The 22,500-nt window shown below is 45.7% G+C and overlaps 1 protein-coding gene across 2 annotated transcripts in view; it reads left to right on the forward strand.

The window, feature by feature from the left end:
- The first annotated feature begins 2,375 nt into the window (after positions 1 to 2,375).
- Positions 2,376 to 22,500, forward strand: part of dscamb (Down syndrome cell adhesion molecule b) — a 120,745-nt gene continuing 100,620 nt past the window's right edge. For both annotated transcript variants that reach the window (XM_079731823.1, XM_079731824.1), the window contains exons 1-3: positions 2,376 to 2,481; positions 19,343 to 19,660; positions 20,281 to 20,427. In XM_079731823.1, the coding sequence (XP_079587949.1) occupies positions 2,439 to 2,481; positions 19,343 to 19,660; positions 20,281 to 20,427 (508 nt within the window). In that variant the 5' untranslated portion in view covers positions 2,376 to 2,438. The remainder of the gene's footprint in view (positions 2,482 to 19,342; positions 19,661 to 20,280; positions 20,428 to 22,500) is intronic.

Raw genomic sequence — 22,500 nt, forward strand, 5'->3', positions numbered from 1 at the left:
TGGTTTCATTTTCTACTCTACACTCTATTTAAAAATGGACATGGAATTGATAGACCTTGCACGCACACATGCGGGCTGGCACAGACACACACAGACAGACACAGACACACACAGAAACAGAAACACACACACACACAAACAGACACACACATTCACAAAGAGACACACAGACACCCCCCCCACACACACACACATAAACACACACACACACACAAACACACACACACACACACACACACACACACACACACACACACACACACACACACACACACACACACACACACCTGTTCTACAACTTTCAATATGTTTACTATACACTATCGTGTGTATATATGGTAAACACAGCATTGCGTCAGGGGTGTAAGATCATTTTGGCTCTAATTTATTGTTGTCGTGATAAGAACACGTATGTTCTATATATAATGATACCGGGCAAATAAATGGGATTCCACTCGGAGCATACTGTCATGTGGAATACAAGCAGCGATGCAGACTCCATACCCTGCCAGGCATATCTCATTCTCTGTGACCCTGTTCTGTGCAAAGAAGGCCCACAGGCTCCAACAGCCCAGCACAGCCACACTCTCCACTTCAAGGCAGGCATTAACATGGACGGGTGTTGCTGTGTTGCTGGATTATGGGTGTGAGGGAGGCGATGTGGACTGTGTATTTGTGTGTGTATGTGTGTGCATGCGTTAGTGTGAGTGTGTATGTGTGCGTGCATGGGTGTGTTTGTGTCTGTGTCTGTGTGTGTGCCTGCATGTGGGGTGTGCGTTTGTGTGTGGGTGTGTGTGTGTGGGTATGTGTGTGCATGCGTTTGTGCGAGTGCGCGTCCATGCGTGCGTGTGTTTGTTTCTGTGCCTGCATGTGGCGTGTGTGTGCGTGTGTGTGTGTATGTGTGTGTGTGTGTGCCTGCATGTGGAGTGTGTGTGTGTGTGTGTGTGTGTGTGTGTGCCTGCATGTGTTGAGTGTGTCCATGCGTGCGTGTGTTTGTGCCTGTGCCTGCATGTGGTGTGTGTGTGTGTGTGTGTGTGTGTGTGTGTGTGTGTGTGCGTGTGTGCGTGCGTGTGTGTGTGTGGGGGGGGAGTGTGCTGAGTGTCTGGAGGAGTCGGGATGTGTTTAACCCTTTGCAATATTGACTTCACACATGATTCAATAAAAATATATTCACATTATTATTTTCTTTATTACAGCGGACCTTTTTATATTCAACCTCTTGAAGGGGATTACAGAGGAAGAAAAATAACGAACAAGAAGCAGAGGTCGGCCTACCCCTGCATTGTCTTAAAAAAACGGCACAATTCAAATAAAAGTTGACAGAGCCTATACATATGCAAAGTATGAATTTAAATATAATAGAAATAGATAAATAGGTAATGCATATGCATCGGCTGACGTCCCTCGCCCATGTCAGACGACTATTTCCTAAAGGCAAGCTGCTTTCGGTCTTAACCCAAACATCCTCCGTAAAAAGGTTCCTTCTGACGCGTCAGGTGCGGCTCATTTCCCTTAATGCAAATGTATCCAGTGTGTACATACTTCACGCGCCCCCCAAAGTAGCGCCTGGTCCGACGAAACGGCGTGGCAGCTTCTGCTCCTTTAAGGCAATGAGGAATTAAAGCGTGTGCAGGGGCAAGGGGAGAGGGTTATTGTGTATAATGCTCAGAGTCACTGTAGTGGGTTGGCGCGGAGACCAATGCGATTAGAGCGGGAGCGGGGAAGATGCGCGTGCTTGCCTATCGCTGGACGGACAGAGGCGCTGTAGAAGACATGACTCTGGAGTCTCAGAAGCAAAAAAAAAAACCCGCTTCAACACACCCGGATTTGTTTCTCATTAAATACAGCGGCTTCTCTTTCTTTTTTTTCTATTTTTAAAAATAAATTTTTCTTTTCCTTTTTCCCAAGCGTGATTCATCGTTCCAAAGTCTTTTATTTAGGATCTTTTTGTGCCACTTTTTTATTTTTTTCCTTGTTTTTTGCCTTCAGCCCAGATTGGTCATATTTCCCCTCTTTTTTTTTGAATTTCTACATCTATTCCACCTTCTCTGACTCAGCAGCACACCTGTGCTTCACGCGAGCGCCGTTTCCGCTCCTCCAGCATCTCTCTGAATCACAGCGCGAGCAGCGAGACGCCGGGCAGCCGAGAGGAGTCTGATCACAGCTCTCCCTCCCCGACACCACAACCGAGGCTCATATGTGCTCCGCGTGCAAACACCAAAACAGGTCGGGAGAGGGGAAAAAAGTGTCCAAAACAAGTAACGAGAATCGGTTAAACTAGTAACTAAAAGTCGAGGCATTAGACGGGTTCCCTTCCAAGACAGTGGCAAATGTTGAACCTTATCCTAAGCACAGAGAAGAGACTCCTGGGCAGGCGTCGGTCGAGGCGTGCGGAGGCAGACGAGGAAGCATAGCTCGGGGATTGAACGGAGCAGGGCATGTGGATATTGGCTTTTATCTTTTTCCAGAGCATCTTGAATGGTGAGTTTGTGCCTTTTTTGATTTGTGCAATTTATTTCAGAGGTCAAATTAATGGCATGCTGTTAAGTGATAAAATAATAAGAGATAAAGGTCACCTGTGCCCCACATAAAAATGTATTTTATTATTATTTTCAAAAAGCCTTGATAGAGAGAATGAGACGGGCGAGGCACGAACTGCGTTTTAATTGCTTATTTTACCCCCCCCCCCCCCCCCAACACACAAACATACACACACGCGCGCACACACACACACACACACACACACACACACACACACACACACACACACACACACACACACACACTGTTATACAAATATACATAAATATTATAAAATATATATGTGTGTAAACAGATTAAAGCCTTCAATGACCTTGATATAACACAATATGTAAATCACTTCAATTATTGCTCTTTGATGCCGATTGAAACTTATTCCGTTAAGGCCACGTTTGGTTTTGCTCTGGCCCTTAGTAATAAGTGACGTATTTGATGTAATAGACATTTGGTTTGAGACCCATCCCTCCCCCACAGTAATCATATATTTCAAGTTCAAAGTAGCCTAAATTAATATTGTATATTGATTGATAAATATGAACATGATCAATTTACAAGGCAGTATATAAATTTTAGCATTAACATATTTTTGTCATCGATTAAGTGAGGAAATGTGTCTATTCCAGTGATATTCCAGCGTACCTCAAAGTACTAGCGGTTTCATTCAACGTTTGAAATCAAATGTGTTTGTTACATTTAGGATGTAGGCTGAACAATGTAATGGGGGACGTGAGCTGAAAGATGCATGTGTCCTATGGAGGAAAAAAAAATCTGCAGCATTTCAACCCAAATATTCCTGGATGGACATACAATTTCTATTTCCTTTCAAAATTGAAAGTAATTAATTTTCAACTCAAGTGGCCTCTAGCAGTTCCTCTATTCAAAGTTGGTATTCAAACATGGAAATAGGTTTTTTGTTCAAGGCGAATATGGGTTTCTTGCTGAATGTGTGTGTTTGTTCGTCTCTGCTTGTGCATGCAAGCTTGTTTAACATACGTGTGTCTGTGTGTGTGTGTGTGTGTGTGTTTGTGTGTGTGTATTTGTGTGTGTGTGCGCGTGTTTGTGTTTGTGTCTGTGTGTTTGCACATACCTGCTCGCAAATGTAGCATATTTTACTATGCTACCTTCATGTGTGTGTCTTTTTATGCAGAATTTCCACAATTATCAATCAGAACGATTAATCTCAAATTGCATTTACCAGATCAAACATGGGTGGTTCACACATGCATTGGTTCTAGTCTTATAGAAGAGATTACGGCTAACTGGGTGTGTGTGTGTGTGTGCGGAAAAAAAGGAATAAGGAACGAAAGGTGGGGGAGAGTAAATGGAGGAGTGGGAAGGGGAGACTTGAAGGGGAAAATGAAGACAAAATGGAAACATCTAGCATGAAAAGAGATGGAGACTCTTCGCTGTTATACATTTTATAGGAAAACAATCCGCACAATGACACGTATTGATGAAGACCGAAATAGGAATTTATCTGTTAGCATATTCAAACTTATTTAATTGTATGATGTGTGTCGCCCCTTATGGTATCACACTCACACATGACCGCCCTGAGCCCACGCAATGGGCAAAAAAAACACAGAAACCTCTCAATTGATAAAATGGCGTTTTTTCAAATTGGATTTTGGCCCCCTATGTTGTCGTATGTATTTTCTTTATCGCAGAGGCAAGGCAAACCCCTCTCAGCCAGCGTGGCTTTGCCTCTCGCACAGCTCCGTGTAAGACGATATCTCTCTCAGTTCAGCTTCTCCTCAAACTCATAAAGGGACAATAAGGAATCCTCATTAATCATAATCATCCGTCTGTGACATTAGATCAACTGCCATGCAAGATTGTGTCCGTTTATTGCATAAGGGATTATTGAGCAGCACCCATGGCAAGCAGCTGATATGGGGTGTGGGGGGGGGGGGGGGAATCGGAAAGGGAGACAGGGGCTGGGCATGCAGACTATACACGTGTTTTTCTGCTCCCTATTTCTTGTGTTCGCTGCTTTGCGCCGCCATTTTTTGTTATCAGAATGGCTATTTTTCTTATCAATAACCTCTGTGTGGTTGGTTTATTTTTTTTTTTGGGGGGGGGGGGGGTTGGGGGGGATGGAGTCCTCCACGGATGCGGCTGAAAGAGGGGTGCTGTGTGACGGCTGGATGTTGATTATCATGAAAATGAGGTGTTCCTCGGCTGAGTCGGGCGTCGTCACATTGAATGAATGACCTTGTAGATTGAAGCCAGCAAACCGCGAATGGATTCTAGACAATTGCTTGCTGTTTTAGAGTTGGGCCTATCACATGCTTACTGGCCTGTCTCTATGGTAACCTCCGTCACGAATGTCAGGGGATGGGGGGAGCTGGGCTCGGGCGGCACTATCAGGGTGACCCGGAAGTACTAATCACTTCCTTAGAACGTGTGTGCGTGTGTGCGTGTGTGTGTACGTGTGTATACAGGTGATAAATGGCATGAACATAACAATCTGGCATTTGAAAGCGGGGGAGAGTTAAAATATATGCTTCAAAGTGTCTGAATAGAAAACCCGATCTTAAAGAAATGACAGACGCCGTGCTTTATCTACAGCTAAAAGAGAACAATGCAATCACTGTTCGACTCTTAAAGTACAGCTTTGTTTTCATGCACTAAATAAAATATGACAAACCCTTTCAACAGCAGATACTATAGAAGAGGCTGCAGTCCTTTCTATTGTATCTGATTTTAGAAGAATACATCCCCTATTCATTTAATTCATCTCAATGCAATCTGTCAAATCAGTGATGAGGACAGGGAAACTAATGTGTTCAATTGCTGATACCTTGGGAGGGAAATCATCACGAGTGACTTACATAAATCCTGATTGCAACGGCATAACAACACAGCATTTCTCATACCGCTCCTCACGACACTCGCGCCAATTTACAGACACAGCATCATCACGGTGATGGCCAGGAATGTACAGGAATCATCTCTTTTGTCTCCGATAAATGAACATTTAACGCCGAGGTCACAGGATTACGCAATCAGGAATTCCATCTCAATTAACCGTGACCTTTCCGGGGATAATGACAGATCTTCAAAAATAAAGTGGCCCTCTCTCCCTCTCTCGCAGCGTCTACCCCAGTGTGTCTTCCAGTACAGTAAATAGCTGCCAAGATCAGTTAGCCTGCCAATTCCACATGACCCTGCATTATTAGCAACCTCAGAGAATGGGGATGATGAAAATGCACGGGGGACTCTGGTGGATAGACGGCTTGCACTGAACCACTTGGCTGCATGTGGAAAGAGTGGGGGGGGGGGGGGGGGGGGAAGAGGGGGGGCATGTTTGCGCAGCAGTTAATCTAGGGGGGGCAATTAAAAGCTGGGAGCCGATGAGAGTCCCATCTGTTGGAGGGGCCAGACGCGTTCCTAGGGATCCCTTCCCGGGTCTGCCGCTGGAGAGTCGCTCCCGACGACCAGCTGCTCTCCCGGTGGCCGCTTGGCGGCATTGGCGGCGTTGGCGGCGTTGGCGGCGTTAGCGGCGTTGGCGGCAGTGTGGATGAGGCCTCGCTCGGGCCTCCTGCCTCCGAACACAGGGAGGAAAAAGTGCTCGAGACTGGATGAGCGGCGCACTTAAAGACGCTCTTCATGGTGCTAGTCGGCCCGCTAATCACCAATTAGGGTCTGGTTGCTCAAGTGGGTGTCTCTCTATTTTTATGAGATTAGATTAGATAAGCCGATATGCACGGTGGGACAAACCGCAAACCACCCCCCCCCCATCCTCTCAGACCGACACGGCTGTCTTAATAGCTCGCACACACCGACTTTACAAACCCACTCCAGCCTTGTGTGGTTGGGCTCTCCGCTCCCCCTGCGGTACGAGTGCTTGGGCTGCGCTGCGTTGTGAACTCTGTGTGCGATTCCAAAGGAAACAGGCTACTAATGCTGGGTAATGGATACCCTGATGCGTGATCATAATAGATATCCTCTGGTTCATACACCCCGGCTGTATAATGAGGGCTAGTCTGCCGTAGCGTACCTCCTCTAGCCAGACTAGCGCTCTAATTAGGAGCAAGGCACTGGCAAATGGTCTGTGTCTGTGTGTGTGTTTCTGCACATGTGTCGGCTTGCGTGGTTTTGCATCTTGTGTGCGCGTGTGCACGCACGCACACACACTTGTCGGCGTGTGCGATGCGCCCGATGTAAAATCTAATTACCGATCACACTGCATCTGTCTGGATTCCGCTGAATCAGAGGTGTAATTGCGCAAGCCAGCGTGTAAATGTCTCCTGCGTTAATGTTAACGATATCATTTAGCATCTGTGGAGGGAGCGGAGGGGGAGAGCCCCCAGCAACCAGATGTAGGTGTTTGATCATGCGTGCAAAGTGATGTTGTAGTACATCTGGCGGGGGTTTCCCTCTCAGACAGGTTGTGCCTGCGCACCACACAGGTATATTCCCCGGAATAGGGAATAAAAGCAATATTCACACAGAAATATCAGTCTGCATTAGCATGCTCGGGGACCAAGGCACAGTATCCGTCAGGAGGGGAAGCAATACCACCGCAACTCAGGAACTCGTGTCTCTCCACTCCAGAGGCAGGTGGAGGTTGACTTGGCACTTCTTAGGAGTGTGCAGTTTTAGATGACATGTAGAGATCACCGTGAATCCAACCTTTAGGAGTCCATCTCAATTTGGATCCAGGTTGGTTTGCCGTGTTTGGTACTGGTTAAGATCTTGGTTAATGTAAGGGTTAAGGAATGGGAGCATTTGTATATGGTTTTGGTTTCATTATAAGAGCTAGGTGAACAGTTCAAGGTTTTGGGAACTATACAAATGTGGGTCTGTTTTTATGCATATTATTTCTTCTCGTCTAAATCTGCACATTTACAACTGCACTGGCTCAGCGATTTATCCGTAATATGAATAAGACACACTTACTCCAAAACAGCAATTTGAGTGGCATGTGTTAACACAAGCAGCCAAATCAATTTCCACACGGTATGTTGGCTGCGCACGCACTATGGGTGCAATTCAATGAATTAACAAATGCTTCTGCATCTGCCAAACAAATGAGTCACTGATCACATGATCCGAGTGCTGATGTGTAAAGCCTTATCCTCTAAGATAGCCTTATGCTTTTCCTTTACAGTAGGACGTGTGCAGTGCAGCTGTCATTTTCCAGCTGCCATATAAATCACTGGCCCACGTGAAGCTGCTGCTCGCTCTGCACCAGTGTTTCGTCCGGGCTATTTTCAAACCATTTGTTTCTGTTTGGATGATGGTGGAAGAAAAAGGGTTAGGATTTGATTCCAGTTTGTACAGGTTTTGCCTGTAAGCATTAGGGTCTGCAGGAGACCTTTTGCGACTGCTATTGCACAAATCGGGCTGTCCGCAATCATACGGACGGTTTTACTATGCAAACCTTTCCACCACCACCAGTGTTTTTTCGACGCTATTGTGCTAGGATAAGGTGTCAGAGGATCGATGCGCTGCTAAGAGACAGAGGGAGAGAGAGAGACAGAGAGACAGCGAGAGAGATGAATAAGGCCCGTCTAATCCAGTTCTGTACATGCCTCCCACATGTTTACAACTCAACGCCAACTAAGACCTTAGTCTCCATTGATCGCCACTGCCTGAGTACGGCAATGATGCATGTGCCCCCTGCAATGTGGAGCACCAAGTCATTCCCTCTGTCTCTCTCTCATTCGCTCTATCTCTCATTGTACCACTATGTCTCTCTCTCTCATTCGCACTATCTCTCATTGTCCAGCTATTGCTCTCACTCTCTCTCTCTCTCTCTCTCTCTCTCTCTCTCTCTCTCTCTCTCTCTCTCTCTCTCCCTCTCTCTCTCACACACACACTATTGCATACTCATCTCTCCTCCTCACATTCTGCACGTCCCTCTTTTATGTATAGATTGTGTGTTTTCAGAAGGAAACCTTATACGTTCACAACCCCTTTTCGATATCTCCACCGTATCGCGGTCGGATACTGCGCTGCAATCGTATCAGTTACCAAATTATGTTTTTCATTTGTTCTCCGGTGTGTCATCGGAGATCCAGTGGGGCTCTGATGCTGCATAGTCCACATGCTGAAGTAGGATAAGGGATAGCGCGGCAGGGCCGGACAGACAGAGTGACAGAAAGACAAATGGTTTCAGCTCGCTTTCCTCGACAACGCTCTTTATTTTTAAACCTGGCGCAGATGCTGAGATTTAAGACCAAGTTAGCAGAGGTTATTTTTAGCTGGTCATTTTTAAAGTGTTGTCATCTCGTTTGAGTTGAGGTAAGGTGTGACAGTCTGTGTATGCCTTAGAGAGAGAGAGGGAGAGCGATAGAGAGAGGGGGGAGAGAGAGAGAGAGAGAGAGAGAGAGAGAGAGAGGGAGAGAGAGAGAGAGAGAGAGATGAGGAGTGTCAGAGGTGTGTGCCTGGTGCTTTGTTATCTCTGTATATGTTTTCCATAGGTGCATGTTCAAGTGTGCGTGTGTGAATGCGCATGCAATAGTGTGTGTGTGTGTGTGTGTTTTCCACATGCATCTCACATGTGTTTGCTGCTGTATGTTTGATTGGGGTGCTGAGTGGGCGTGTCGGGTTGTGACATGGGGTGGAGCCGCAGGAGACTGATTTATGTCCTTCCAGTTACCCATCGATCCTGAGGCTTGGCGGGAGACTGAGTGCATTGTCAATACCGCTAGCACTTTGTGATATTCCTAGAATCCCCAGACCCGCTTTGCTTAGGCCGAGGTGTGATGATGGTGATGGTGGTGGTGGTGGTGGAGGTGGTGGTGGTGGTGGTGCTGCTGCTGCTCTTGGCAACCCCGATGCAGCATGCTATCTTGTGTCCTAGTATCGGATCCTAATATCCGTCTTTATGCGTGTCGGTGAACGCATCTGCACTTAAAACCTCACTTCCACATTGACAACGTAACGTCAAATTCCGAATGCCATGCAGTCAGCCATCTTGTCCAGAATCACTACTACTTCCTCAACGTCTGAACGCGTGCAGTGACCGTATGCGAACACCAGCCGCTCCAAATGGCAAACGCAAATCATTCCTCCACAGAGAGTGGCGTCGTCGGGGTCGCAGACAGACGGGGTCCGGATGAGTGATTTGTTTGCGGGGAGGAGAGGTAATTTGGACGGAGCTGTGCCTGGGTACCCCGGGCTTCGCCCTGTTTACATGTTGCTAAGTGTCCCCCGTAGACTGTTGCCAGGATGAGACCCATTATGTGTTGCTCCCTCTCTCTCCATCTCGGCCCCATCCCATCCCCACAAGTGATTATGCTAATTACTGTTTGATCAGATGATTAAATTATAACTCGATTAGTCTGAGGCACTGAACGCACAGGAATACATCGGTGTGTCGGCGGCGGGGGCTTTCGTGTCTTTCACACGCCGCCCTGGTCACCTCCCCGCCTCACTGGAGGAAGGATAACCCAGGAGGATGGAGAGAGAGAGAGAGAGAGAGAGAGAGAGAGAGAGGGAGAGAGAGAGGGAGAGAGAGAGAGAGAGAGAGAGAGAGAGAGAGAGGGAGAGAGAGAGAGAGAGAGAGAGAGAGAAGAGAGCGAGAGAGAGAGAGAGAGAGAGAGAGAGAGAGAGAGAGAGAGCGAGAGAGCGAGAGAGCGAGAGAGCGAGAGAGAGAGAGAGAGAGCGAGAGAGCGAGAGAGAGAAGGGGAATGGAATAATAATATAAAATAATATTCCTTGTTATTCAGCAGGTGGTGTGCGGCCAGGGAGGGAAGTAATAAAGGAAGCCAGGGGCTGAGGGAGAGACGGGGAGATGGAAAATGAAGGAGAAAAAACATGGGGGTGGGGGGTTGTTGGGGTGGGGAGGGGAGGGGCAGTGGGTGGTGGAAAGGCAGCCACGCCGTGGTCCCGTAAGTGTTGAATAAACATGCTTGGTTCAGGGAATTGGCTGAGATAAATGTTTAATATGATAAGTCCATAAAAACGCTCAAATGAGTCTGGATTATGAAAGGAAGATTCCGTGGCCCACAGCGGCTCTGCGCTGAAGCAGCAGCAGCAGCAGGCGGTTGGTGGTGGTGGATTGGGAGGTGATAGCGAGGGGAAGACCCTGCTAATGACAGTCTAATAGGATGAGAGCGAGCGACCAGCTGCAGTGACATCAGCAGTAACACAGCCGCTGATCGCTGCGGACCGACGGGTACGTCAGCCCTCGCAGGAATGTCCACGTTGAATCCCACTCATTATGAAGACAAAAAAAAACGAAACCTAATCACAGCACTTAACACTTAACACAAGCACCTGTTTTTTGGTGTTTTTTATTTACTGTGGTCTCAGTACAACCCACTGGCTCTTTAAGATAATATTGAGAATCTTGATGGAATACAATACAATAATAAACACTTAAATGTGTCTATGAAATTATTTTCTGATAATTTTTATTTTATGTCTGATTTCATTGAGCATACATTTATAATAGACAAACAATCGTTTTGATTGTAGAATACGATAAAATAATTGGACAAATTAAGCTAGTTAAACAAGAACGTTATAGAAAGCTGTAGCTAGCTAGGTAAAATATTGGGGAGCGTATCTATGTTCCCCGGGTCCTATGTTCCCCGGGTCCTATGTTCCCCCCTATGTATGTGACCGGGGAACATAGGACCCTGTGAGCAAATCTTTTTTCGTAGGATGGCAGGGGCAAGTACTGCCTTTTTTGCCTCCGATTCGCCTGTGATCGGTTAGAATGTCTCTCCTCCGATTGGTTATGGTTAGGGTTAGGTTTAGGGTTAACCCTCACCCTAACCCTAACCCTAACCCTAACCATAACCCTAAACCTGACCCTAACCCTTTGCACCCGGCGTAGGAATGAGTTTAACATTGGGGGGGACACATATCGGAAACCTGACAGATCCGTTAATGGTTTGAAATACAGAAATATGTCATAAATTAACTACACTGAAAAAATTCACAAATATATTTTATTCTACTTGAAAGATACATTTGTAAATGTAAAGGAAAACACATTTTGAATGGCAGTAAGGAACTGATAAATATCAAATCAATTCTTTAATTGCATGCTCAATCATCCAGTTTTTTAGAATAAGAAGTGGTGACAAGACGCTGTGTTGCGCTTTCAAAATAAAATAAAATATTTTTCTCCCCCTGGTATAATTTTTAGGTGGGACAAATGCGCCTGTCTCCACTATTTGAGGGGACACGTCCCCTCCGTCCCCCCGGTTCCTACGCCCTTGGCACCCGGGGAGCATAGGACCTGGGGAACATAGGGATGACCCCAAATATTGCAGGTGCTTAGCTAGCTAGCTGACTAGCTAAGCACCTGCAATATTTTACCCCATAACTATATAGATAACGAAATAGCTAGTAAGTCAGTCTAAGGTCAAGTGAACTGACAAATTGGATAGGATAATGGCAGCCAACCTCATCTGTTCTGTTTGTCAATAGCTCCTCCTTACGTGGTTAGTGTAGGCCTACATTAAAACCATCTGTAGACAATCCAAACATCCAGGAATATTGAGCTTGTCATCAGAGGAATGCAGCTAGGAGCAGTCTCCTTAAGATAATGTCAACAGTGACGTTCCAGAGTCCTTTAACCTTTGTGTGTTTGGTGACAAAATAAGGTTGGTTGTCCAGTTAGTCTGATGTATCAACATACAGAAGTAATGACGTAAGGGCTCTTAAATATTGCCTGTTACCTTTCAGATGCAAACAGGAAAACAACAAATTGTCAAGAGCGATGGCGATACATTCGATTAGTGGGGAAGACATTGTTGAAGTCCCAAACGTGCATTTGAGAGACAAACTATATTATCAATGTTGAAATAAATTGTTTGATCAGGCCCCATATTAGCCCATGAGTCAACTAGCAGAAGTTAAATCAACAAATGCAAATCGTTCAAAATCCTTGGCTAATTATTTCAAACATTTCTGTCAAAGGCGATAGCCTTAGCCGTCTAAAAATACATTGGCTTGTTTCCATTCCAGGCTGTAAAGAAATAGAACAATGTTTGGATGAATAAATAATATAATTTATGTTTGTATAAGGCTGCATAGCCTAGTGAAAAACAAATGAATGGAGGTTTAGTAAGTAAATACATCCTAATCTAGACTGTATATAACCCAATACCCATCTGTCTTACCCTCTTATTTATTTTTTACTGTTTCAGTTGCATACTTTATTACGTTACTGTTTATGAGCGCCTGCATTACTGTTAACTGTTAAAAGCCACGACACGTTTCTGCCAACACATTTTATTCATCATCAGCATCCGCAGACGTGGAGGGAGCTGCTTGAGTTTCCTGCAGAATAATCCTTCATTACAACCCACCCACCCCATACCCCCAACTGCATCTTATCATCAGCGGCAACATAATTTAGACATCAACGTCTCTGTCGCTTAGCTTTACCCGTGGAGAAGCGACACAGGTTCTCTCGCTGCTGTACCCCTAATGAGACAGACAACCACTCTGGCCCATTTAAGACATGAAAATAGACCACAGCGAAGGTCTGGTGGCTGCCTGTGTGTGTGTGTGTGTGTGTGTGTGTGTGTGTCTGTCTGTCTGTGTGTCTTGTGTGTGTGTGTGTGTGTGTGTGTGTGTGCATACGTGTGTGAGTCTGTGTGTATCTTTATGTGTATGTGTCTCTATGTGTGTGTGTATGTGCGTGTGTGTGTGGTGGCTGCCTCTTTGTGTATGTGTGTGTGTGTGTCCGTCTGTACGCGTGTCTGTGTGTGTGTGTATGTCTGTGTGTCTTGTGTGTGGGTGCATACTTGTGTGTGTGTGTGTGTTTGGTTTTGTGTGTGTGTGTGTGCGTGTGTCTGTATGTATATGTGTGTCTGTCTGTGTGTGTGTGTGTGCGTGTGTCTGTATGTATATGTGTGTCTGTATGTGCGTGTGTGTGTGTGCGTGTGTGTATGGTGGCTGCCTCTGTGTGCGTGTGAATGTGTGTGTTTGTGTGCACGTGTGTGTGTCCGTGTGTGTCTGTGTGTGTGTGTATGCTTTTGTGTGTGTGTGTGCATGTGTCTGAATGTGAATGTGTGTGTGTGTGAGTGTGTGTATGTGCCCCCCCCCCCCCCCCCCGAGCCAGAGACATGAGAGGGCCGGATCTGTCGGAGAGGATAAGCAGGCTGCTGCTGCTTCTGCAGACGGTCGGGCCCTTTCTACTGTCACTGTGCCGCTTAATATTCATGAGAGCAAATTGGGAGACAGTCATTTAACTCCCTGTGCGTGGTGTACCGCCTCTGGGCAGATCAGATGAGAGGGGAGTGCTTGCTCACACTGGCCTGCCTGGCTGCCTGGGCCCAGCCCGGGATGTACAGTGCTGCGCTCTGCCTCAGATAGCCTCAGATCATGCAGGTGCCTGGGCTGCGTTGAGCGGCTGCGTTGAGCGGCTGGGTTAACGCGCCGTTCCATCGTTCACCATGAACACGCTGAACCCGGACAGGACCGTGTTGGTTTTAGTCTTCGTGGCACATACACAAAGGATGAATATAGGCTGTTTTAACCTTGTGCTGCAGATTTGGATTCTTTCATAGCATTTTTGTTGTTAAAACGTGAGGGTTTACCTTGATTGTGTGTGTGTGTGTGTACATGTGTATTAGTGTTTGTTGAGGTGGAGGTGGAGGTGGTGTGGGTGGAGGTGGTGGTGGAGTAGCACAATCTCCCGGACTCAGGCAGACTCGACCCCCCCGCGACAGAGAGCAGAGCGCTGCGTTAATTACCCAGGGTTCCCTGCTGTCACACTGTCATGGCGATGCACCTGGCGTCACGGCGAAGGTACAGGAGTGGCGAGCCCCGCGTGTCGCCGCCGCTGATGCTACTACGCTGACAACTCAGACAATGGCTGGCACCCCTCCCCCCACTCGCCAGCGCAGCGTAAAAACAACCCGGCTGGCAGAATCATCGCTTTTCCTTACAGATTTGCGCTTTCCTGTGGTTGTCTTTCCTCTTTCGGTTCCTTCTTCCTTTTTATAGCTGATTTCAACTTCTGATTCCTGACTTTGGGGTGGTATCCATCGGAATGGTTAAGGGGAGAAAAAATATACGGAAATGGACGTAACCACCGTTTTTGGGGGGGGATCCAGATAGGGTGTTAATCTAGTCACCTACCGTTTGTTACCGTCAACAGTGACTTTCGGCACATTGACATTGATCAGCCCTGCAGTGGTGAAAGCACATTGGCGTGAAAGCTTATTGTCATGGCTGGTTCCCTCCTGTCAACCTGTCAGCTGTGTTCTGTGCTGTGGACCTCAACTTTCTCACGATACTAAACTGTAAACTCTGTTGTGTCTCGTAATGTGCAGACACACCCTGACGTAGGCAAATGATTAAATTAGTATAAAGGATGAGGTCAATTATATGTACAAAACGTACTACAAGGGCGTGCCCATTTCATACAAATATATATAAACGTACTGCAGAGGTGAGAACAAATAGAGACATGCTTTACAAATCATCCCATTAATATATGATATAAAGCTTTATTCTGCTTTAATCAGTGCTTAAGTGATCTGAAGAAAAATGAATGTGTATTTTCTTAACAAAAACCAAAGAAATCACATTTGAACAAAACAGCCGGTTCACGCTCTCTCTCTCTCTCCGCTCTCCTCTAACATTTCTTATCAAAAAAAAAATCTCCTAGTCAATTATGGATGCATACGCTGCATTATTGAACAGAGTCATTTATTTTGCTTTTATGGTTCAGCTCATGAAAAATTATGCCAATTACTGATTTCCTCTCGGGCAATGTAGTAAGTGGTCGGGCCCCGAGGCCAGCTGTTGGGGCCCGACACCGTGCTCTCGCTGAGGTCTTTGAGGGCCGTGTACCTGAGTCAGTGGCCCATAGTGGTGTGACTCATGCGAGCTTGGTCAATTAGGAGAACGAGGGATACGCACCATTACAACATGGGCTCCTTCCTTATTTATTCATTTATTTACTTGCGTAATAAACTAACTCTGGCTATCACTCAAGCAGGCTAAATTGAGCCGCTTTCACTCTTTTTCCCCCCCCCGTATGTGAAATAAACGAATATGAAAACAGCCAGCATAAATCTTAATCCAATTTCTCTGATGCTGGCACACATTATGCAGGCTTTTCAACTATTCACACATGGCTATGATCTATTTCTCCCTCGCTTTTTGCTATTTTAGCATTTTTTTGGGGCTTTCAAATTAACAATTACCACAGCAAGCCAATTTATAATAAACATCAAACACTTATTTGATTATTTAATATTATTGTATTTTTCTCCAGTAGACAAATGTGGATCTATTGAGATGCAGAATGCATTTCTATCTACTCTTTAGATATCATCTCAGGTTGTCAATGATGCACTTCAAGCAAAACATGACATCAGTCTCCACATCATTGTGTGTAAAGTATGTTGATTTTCCCAAGACAGAGTTAGGGCCTAGTCTTGGCTCCGGTCTGTGTCACCACAGTTGGGTTAGGGTCTAGTCCTGGGGGTCTGTATTATTACAGGTGGGTTAGGTTCTAGTCTGTATTATCACAGGGTCAGGGTCTAATCTGTATTATCACAGGTAGGTTAGGTTCTAGTCTCCGGTCTGTATTATCACAGGTGGATTAGGGTCTAGTCTGTGTTAACACAGGTAGGTTAGGTTATAATCTCCGGTCTGTATTATCACAGGTGGATTAGGGTCTAGTCTGTGTTAACACAGGTAGGTTAGGTTCTAATCTCCGGTCTGTATTATCACAGGTGGATTAGGGTCTAGTCTGTGTTAACACAGGTAGGTTAGGTTCTAATCTCTGGTCTGTATTATCACAGGTGGATTAGGGTCTAGTCTGTGTTAACACAGGTGGGTAAGGTTCTAGTCTTGGTTCCGGTCTGTATTATCACAGGTGGATTAGGGTCTAGTCTGTGTTAACACAGGTGGGTAAGGTTCTAGTCTTGGTTCCGGTCTGTGTTAACACAGGTGGGTCAGGGTCTAGTCTGTGTTAACACAGGTAGGTTAGTTTCTAGTCTTGTTTCCGGTCTGTGTTAACACAGATGGGTCAGGGTCTAGTCTGTGTTAACACAGGTGGGTAAGGTTCTAGTCTTGGTTCCGGTCTATGTTAACACAGGTGGGTCAGGGTCTAGTCTCCGGTCTGTATTATCACAGGTGGGTTAGGGTCTAGCCCTGGTGGTCTGTATTATCACAGGTGCGTTGGGGTCTAGTCTTGGCTCCAGTGGGTTTTATCAGTGCTGTGGATACTGATTCTCCTCATGCCAGCTGGAAGAGGAGAATGAGGTGGAATTGAATGTGACTTTGATGTATTATTTTCATCTAGGCTGTTGCCACAGACCGAGAGAGAACCCCAGCGTAATATTGGAGTCTATTTCAATGAAATTCGAATGGAAGGAATATAAGAATAAAATGAATAAAAACAAATATATAAAAATATGTATAAGAACATTAATATTTATATATTTATATTTATATATAGTAATTGATATAAAATACTGTAAAGCTGCACAAACATTGGAAGTCGTTTTTCCCTTAAAAACATTGCTAGAAATTTTGAATCCAATAAAATGTAATTTAAACTGGGCAGCCCTCACTTTCGAAATGTCACATAGCATGTTACAATCTATGTATCGTTATTTGGATGAAGACATTTAACTTTCCAATTCAATTAAATTGTGCACACAGTTTTACACAGACATCTAATGTTCATCCAATTCTAAATGAAAACCGTAAACGATATATTGGTATATTTTTCAAACACGTTGGCATTTGACGAACTGAAATAACAACCATCTGATATCACTAGGGTGTTTCTCTCCAGAAATACTGCTGACATTATCTTATTTCCGACTCAACCCCCCTAAGAACTGGGTTATTTCCCATCATATGATCAATCCAAATTATACTGTTGTGCTGCAGGTGAATTTTTTATTCACAATGTAAATGTGTATGCAAACCTACAAACAAACAAACAAACAAATGAATGTGTTTGTAGTAACCAGAGTTACTACCTACATGAGAGCAGTGGAATGGAGGAAGAGAAGGAAGCAGTGATCCACATCAAGGCTGCTTATTGGGTTAGGTATGTGAAAAGAAGCAGTCCATTGCTTTTGCATAGGGCAAAGAATTATGACTTTTTGTTCTTTACCAGGAAAAGTAATAACAGGACCTCGTACAAAAGCTCTTGTTTTTGCCCGACTGGCAGAATCCTGGTATTATATCCTGGGCTAAAAAAGGTGGTTTAATTAAAAGGAGTCCTAATATCCTTTAATCTTATATATTGTTTTCGTTTTTAGGTCTATTTTTTGTGTTTTCTCCACAATAGATTCTGCAGCAGTTTTAATGTAAACTGTTTACAGGTGTATATCATTCTTGATAAAAAAAATAATAAACTAAATGCTAACAATAATATGAAAAGACGGTTTTCTCAGACTCTGATACATGTATGGTTGGAGGGCATGATCCTAATGGGATTGACCGGCTCAGGGTATGATTCATTCCCATATAGTAATGCTTGTTATTGAATAGATGGGCTGGTGATTGTTACTTGAGCCACTGTATCACTTCAATCGGATCCATTCAGCCTGTAATGAAGAGACAGATGGGAGACAGGAGGAGGGAGCTTTGTCCTTGGACGGGTGTAGGCCAGGTTACTGTCATGGCCTGTGTGTGTGTGTGTGTGTCTGTGTGTGTGTGTGTGTCGTGACTCCTGATCATTTTTAGATCTTGAGATAGATTGAGAGACATAGATAGATCAAATGATGCTTTCTGAAGAGAACAACGTGTGTGTGTGTGTGTGTGTGTGTGTGTGTGTGTGTGTGTTTGTGTTTGTATGTGTGTGTGTACTATACATGTATGGCATGTGTGTGTTCTCTGTGAGTCGGGTTGCCAGGTGAGAGCTGCTGGAGCAGAGAAAGGGTGGAAGCGGTTCAGATATAAAACCATGTTAGGAATTTATGAAGTGCTAAAATGTTTAGTCCCTGGGGAGGTTCTAGTCCCACTGTGAGCCTTTTACTGCAGTGCCTCCAGAGCTGTCACCATGCAGCACACACACATGGAACACACTCGCATGCAACCCCCCCCCCCACACACACACACACACAGTCCATAAGCATGTCACCATTCAGCCCTGCACCATGTAACATTCCCACAGACACACAGACACAGACAAACACACACACGCACACACGCACACACACACACACACACGCACACACGCACACACACACACACACACACACACACACACCTGCACGCTTACTTAAAACACCTAAAATCACACACATTTGCAAGTCAGGACACAACACAAAGCCTGTATCTGCTTCAAACAGAAATCAAAAACACAGAGTTTAATCTTTCAGCAAATTGTATCACCGTGTTCTTAACGTTAAACTGGGGAAGCTGACCTGCCAAGTCATATTTCCAGCAAGTGGCTGCTTAATAAAAACGAATTTGCATAAAAACATAAACCACAATGAAATGGTTCAGTGGATCATGAAATTCCTTTCTACACAGCCTGATTAGTCAATAAATAAGGGCATTTCCAGTGGGACTTTTGACAAACAATAATCATTCTCCCAATTATTCCCAAATCATCATCACACACACGCAAGGAATATGGAAAAGGACGCCCCTATTACTGTGTTTTTGCTTTCAGACCATTCATCCCATTGTTATCAGAAGGATGCTGATTGGCTTGTCCATATAGAGACGTGATGGAGCAGTTTGCGAATGTAGGCATTCTAACTTGTGTATGACGTGAGAAATATTCACGACGACAATGTGGTCCTTAAGACAAAGCCTCCACATTGTCTATGTCCAAATGTCAAACCTTACAACATTTAAAACCCTTTTTCCCCCTGTTTTTTCCTTTCCCCTCCTGCAGTTTTCAGTGAAGAACTTCATTCCAGCCTGTACTTTGTCAATGCGTCCCTTCAAGAGGTAGTCTTTGCCAGCACCACAGGGACCGCGGTGCCCTGTCCAGCGGCCGGGGCGCCCCCCGCCTCGCTGCGCTGGTACCTGGCAACGGGCGAGGAGATCTACGACGTGCCCGGGATCCGCCATGTCCACCCCAACGGCACGCTGCAGATCTTCAACTTCCTGCCGTCCAGCTTCAGCAAGCTGATCCACGACAACACCTACTACTGCACTGCCGAGAACCCCTCGGGCAAGATCCGCAGCCAGGATGTCCACATCAAAGCGGGTGAGCGTCTGAGGGCTAATGGGAGGAGGGGCGTTGGTGGGCGTGGTCTAATATTCATATTGTGGTGGTAATAGGACGGCCAATGGGAGGTGGCGCTGGTGAGCGCAGTCTAATATTCATACTGTGGTGGTAATATGAGAGCTGATGGGAGGAGGGGTGGGAGTGTTCTAATATTTGTACTGCAGTTGTAATATGACGGCTAATGGGAGGGGGCACTGGTGAGGGGTATTAGGGTAGGGCTAATAGAGCAGGTCTCCTTGTAACTGGCAGGCTGGTTTGATACCCGGTTCCTCCTAGCTAATTGTCAAGGTGCCGCCAAGGGAGGCATTTAACCCCATAACTATTCCCTGCGAGATCGTGGTTACCTTGCATAGTCGATACCACCGTTGGTGTATGAATGGGTTTCATGATTGTGTGTATGAATGTGTGTATGAACGGGTGAATGAGATGCACTCATTGGGAAGCACGTCGAGCTGCCACAGGTAGAACAACTCCATACAAGTTGCAGTCAATTGACCAATGTCCCTTGGAAATTCAAGGGAAAACCCTTGGAAATTCTACAGAAAAATACTTAAAGGATGCCTTGGTTTATTATTTTCTTTCTCTTTGTCGTTGCTCAGTTTCGAGAGAACCGTACACAGTCCGCGTGGCTGACCAAAAAGCTATGAGAGGCAATGTAGCCGTCTTCAAGTGCATTATTCCTGCCACAGTCGAGGCCTACGTCACGGTCGTGTCATGGGAGAAGGACACGGTGTCGCTCAACTCAGGTAAGACCACCTTTGTCATGAGAAGTGATGTATATTGACGTACACTGATACGACCAGAAGCCATTGATAACATCAGATGAAGTGTGATATCTGTCGTATTGTGTCTGTTATGTCTGTTTGGGTATTTTTCTCTGCTTTTTAATCGTTGGTCTGGTCATCTTATGAACAAAACGTGCCATTTTCATGCTCATATTAATTTCAGCAAAGATTATACTTGTTGTGGTGTCTGACCAGCTATGCTCCATGACCACAGCTCTGCCTGGACTAGCAGATCTCTGTGTTCACTGTCCCACTCATAGCTGGGCCATGACTGAGACTGGGACACCACAGCTCCACGTAACTCCGCCCTCTCACTCAGTAGCAAGCCGTCGACGACACCCGTTGTCATGCGACGCAACACACACACACATACACACACACACACGCACACACACACACACACACACACACACACACACACACACACACACACACACACACACACACACACCAGAATCAGGTCTTTATTAGCCTCCTCTCATTTACTGCGCACACCACCCACCCACAATCCAAACCCCCAGCAATCAACAACCATTTTGGCTCCAGCTAGGCGGCTAAACTGGAGCGGTTTACATAGCAACATTGACCTAGTTACCCTTCTCGGTTGACATAAAAAGAAAAAAAGAAAAAAAACACACACAGTGGCACAGCGTGATAGTGCAAGAAACCCAGAACGTTCGGGGACAAATTTGCGCTGAATTTAAATGGGGATGTCTTATCTCTTTGATTGCTCTCTCTCTCGCTCTCTCTCTCGACCGGCCGACGGCGGGGTTAGCTGCGCGGCGCGTGGCGTTCAGGGACCTGTAAGTGAGCGCTGGGTGCTGTTTGACTGAGGGCAGAATCTGGGACAGTGTTTTGGTGCCATTTTAAATGTGTCTGCTCGGGCATGAAGATGTGTCCTCTGATCCATGCCAGGGAGTTATTTACTTTCGGTTACTCTGAGTTACGCTCGCCCGTTAACTGCTGGTGGAGAGACGTCGTCTAATCGCACGGAAATGGGGAGGGGACGGCGGGGCGGGGGCGGGTTGGGTTGGGGTGGGGGGGGGGGGGGGGGGGGGGGGGGAAGGGGGTTGAATATGGAGCGTGCAGATAGGATTATGTTCTGAAATTAAATGGAGAATCGCGACAGACGAGACGCACCGTTGGTGGATGTGCATTTTGTATGGGCGTTGCGTGGCGGGAATAGATGTTTTTGTTTCACCCACTGCGCATTCCAAAGCAAGCTGTTTTTACAACCAAGTGTCCGGCGAATGCAGACGTATCCCCCACAGAATAAGCTATTCTAAAAATATAAAGCAATCACCATTTTTTCAAAGTTTTTTTTCCGTTTTTGTTGTAAAAGCATTTTTCGGACACGCGTAGAATAGAATATGCAGTCCAAGTTTTGTTTGAGGATTTATTTTATCGTCTGGACTGGACCACACTTTCTCCTTTATTAATTGATTTGTTTATTTCTCGCCGGCTTGGCGAGCATGCAGAGGGACATGGTGATACGGGATTGTCCGTGTTTTAACTGAATCGGTATTGCGGCGGTTGAGCGGGCGCTGTCAAATGCATGAGCTGGGTCAAAATCACTGCTGTGCTCTGGGATAAATATTTGATGGTGGATTGTGATGCATGAGTGAACGTACCTTGCACTGTTATGGAGAGAGTGTATGTACTCCACCAAGAAATAGGTGTGTGCGTGTGTGTGCGAGCGTGTGTACGTGAGACAGAGAGAGAGAGAAGAGGGGGGGGGGAAGGTATGATGGTACACAACACAAGGTTTGACAATGGCAACTGGGCACAGTTTGACCTAGCCTTCTTTATGCCTCTCGCTCCCTCTCTCTCTCTCTCTCTCTCTCTCTCTCTCTCTCTCTCTCTCTCACTCTCTCTGTGTCTCTCTCTCTCTCTCTCTCTCTCTCTCTCTCTCTCTCTCTCTCTCTCAACTTTCCCTCTCATCTCGTTCTGCTTTCTTCCTTCTCATCTTCCATGAAACATGGCTTTGGTGTCTCAGTACGCACAACATAAAGCTATCCCACAGCCATACTAAAT

The sequence above is a fragment of the Pollachius pollachius genome (assembly GCF_949987615.1).
Source record: "Pollachius pollachius genome assembly, chromosome: 3".
In the NCBI taxonomy this organism is placed as follows: domain Eukaryota; kingdom Metazoa; phylum Chordata; class Actinopteri; order Gadiformes; family Gadidae; genus Pollachius; species Pollachius pollachius.